This window comes from Tupaia chinensis, unplaced genomic scaffold (assembly GCF_000334495.1).
Source record: "Tupaia chinensis unplaced genomic scaffold, TupChi_1.0 Scaffold000115_1, whole genome shotgun sequence".
In the NCBI taxonomy this organism is placed as follows: Eukaryota; Metazoa; Chordata; class Mammalia; order Scandentia; family Tupaiidae; genus Tupaia; species Tupaia belangeri.
Window position 1 is genome coordinate 4,508,224 of NW_006159579.1, and position 871 is coordinate 4,509,094.

Consider the following 871-nt stretch of genomic DNA (forward strand, 5'->3'; position numbering starts at 1 on the left):
CTGCGCTTCCCTCATCCAGGTTCAGCTCCTGGCACAGGGCTTGCAGAGCCTCCCCGGCCGCGGCGACCACCGCCGCCCCGTCGACGTGGGGCCCGCTCTCGAACATCCCCTCGGGTCCTGCGGGCGGCGCACCCCGGCCTCCAGCTCCTTTCTCCCGCCTGAGTGCATTACCCACAACCACCTGCGCCAAAGCGCGCGAAAGTCGCTGATTCAGAGCGCTGTCTGTCAGTCGTCTGCTTCCGCATTTCTCCCCAAAATAAGTTCGTTTCTTTTTCGGGGCTCCCAGGCCTTCCTCTCGGGAAGTTTGAGAAGAAGACGGACCTCGCATCCTGGAAAACCTGGCTCTGGTCCTTGACTGGCAGCAGGGGGTCCGACCCGCGGGGTAGATGGGGGCGGAGGGATCCGCTGCTGCGCGCGGAGTCTGCTGGGAGTTGTAGTCCAGCTCCTGCCGTGCAGTGCCAAGCCGGTCGCGTCTTGGCGGCCACTTCTGCTTGGGCAGGGGAGGGTTACCTGTGGAAGGTAGTGTCTTGCCCGTTGCAGCGAGGAGCCTTGTCTATCCCTCTCACCCATGGACCCTGGGTTTGTCACTGCCCCAGTGTCAAACGGAGTCTGACAGCCTAGCCCGGTGACTTCGGAGATACAAGTGGGCACAGAATGGGCGTTGGCGCCTTGCATTCTCCTCCACGTCCCTTGTTCCCAGTGAGGGTCTGTTTAAGGACTGGTGAAGCAAGGATAGTAAGGGACGCCACCCAATCTCGTTTTAGCCGCTAAACGACGCAGGCTGAGAGGACTGCAGCAAGGGGGCCCTTTCTCACCCGGGACTCCTGGAACTGCCCAAGTAAATACAAGTCATGTCAGGCTTACAAATGGC

The 871-nt window shown here is 61.3% G+C and overlaps 1 protein-coding gene across 1 annotated transcript in view; it reads right to left on the minus strand.

Annotated features, from left to right (window-relative positions):
• Positions 1-344, minus strand: part of RBL1 (RB transcriptional corepressor like 1) — a gene marked incomplete in the record, with an annotated part of 80,383 nt that extends 80,039 nt beyond the window's left edge. Inside the window, 1 exon segment of the mRNA XM_014586150.2 lies at positions 1-344. Within this exon segment, the coding sequence (XP_014441636.1) occupies positions 1-328 (328 nt within the window).
• Between the last annotated feature and the right edge of the window lie 527 nt (positions 345-871).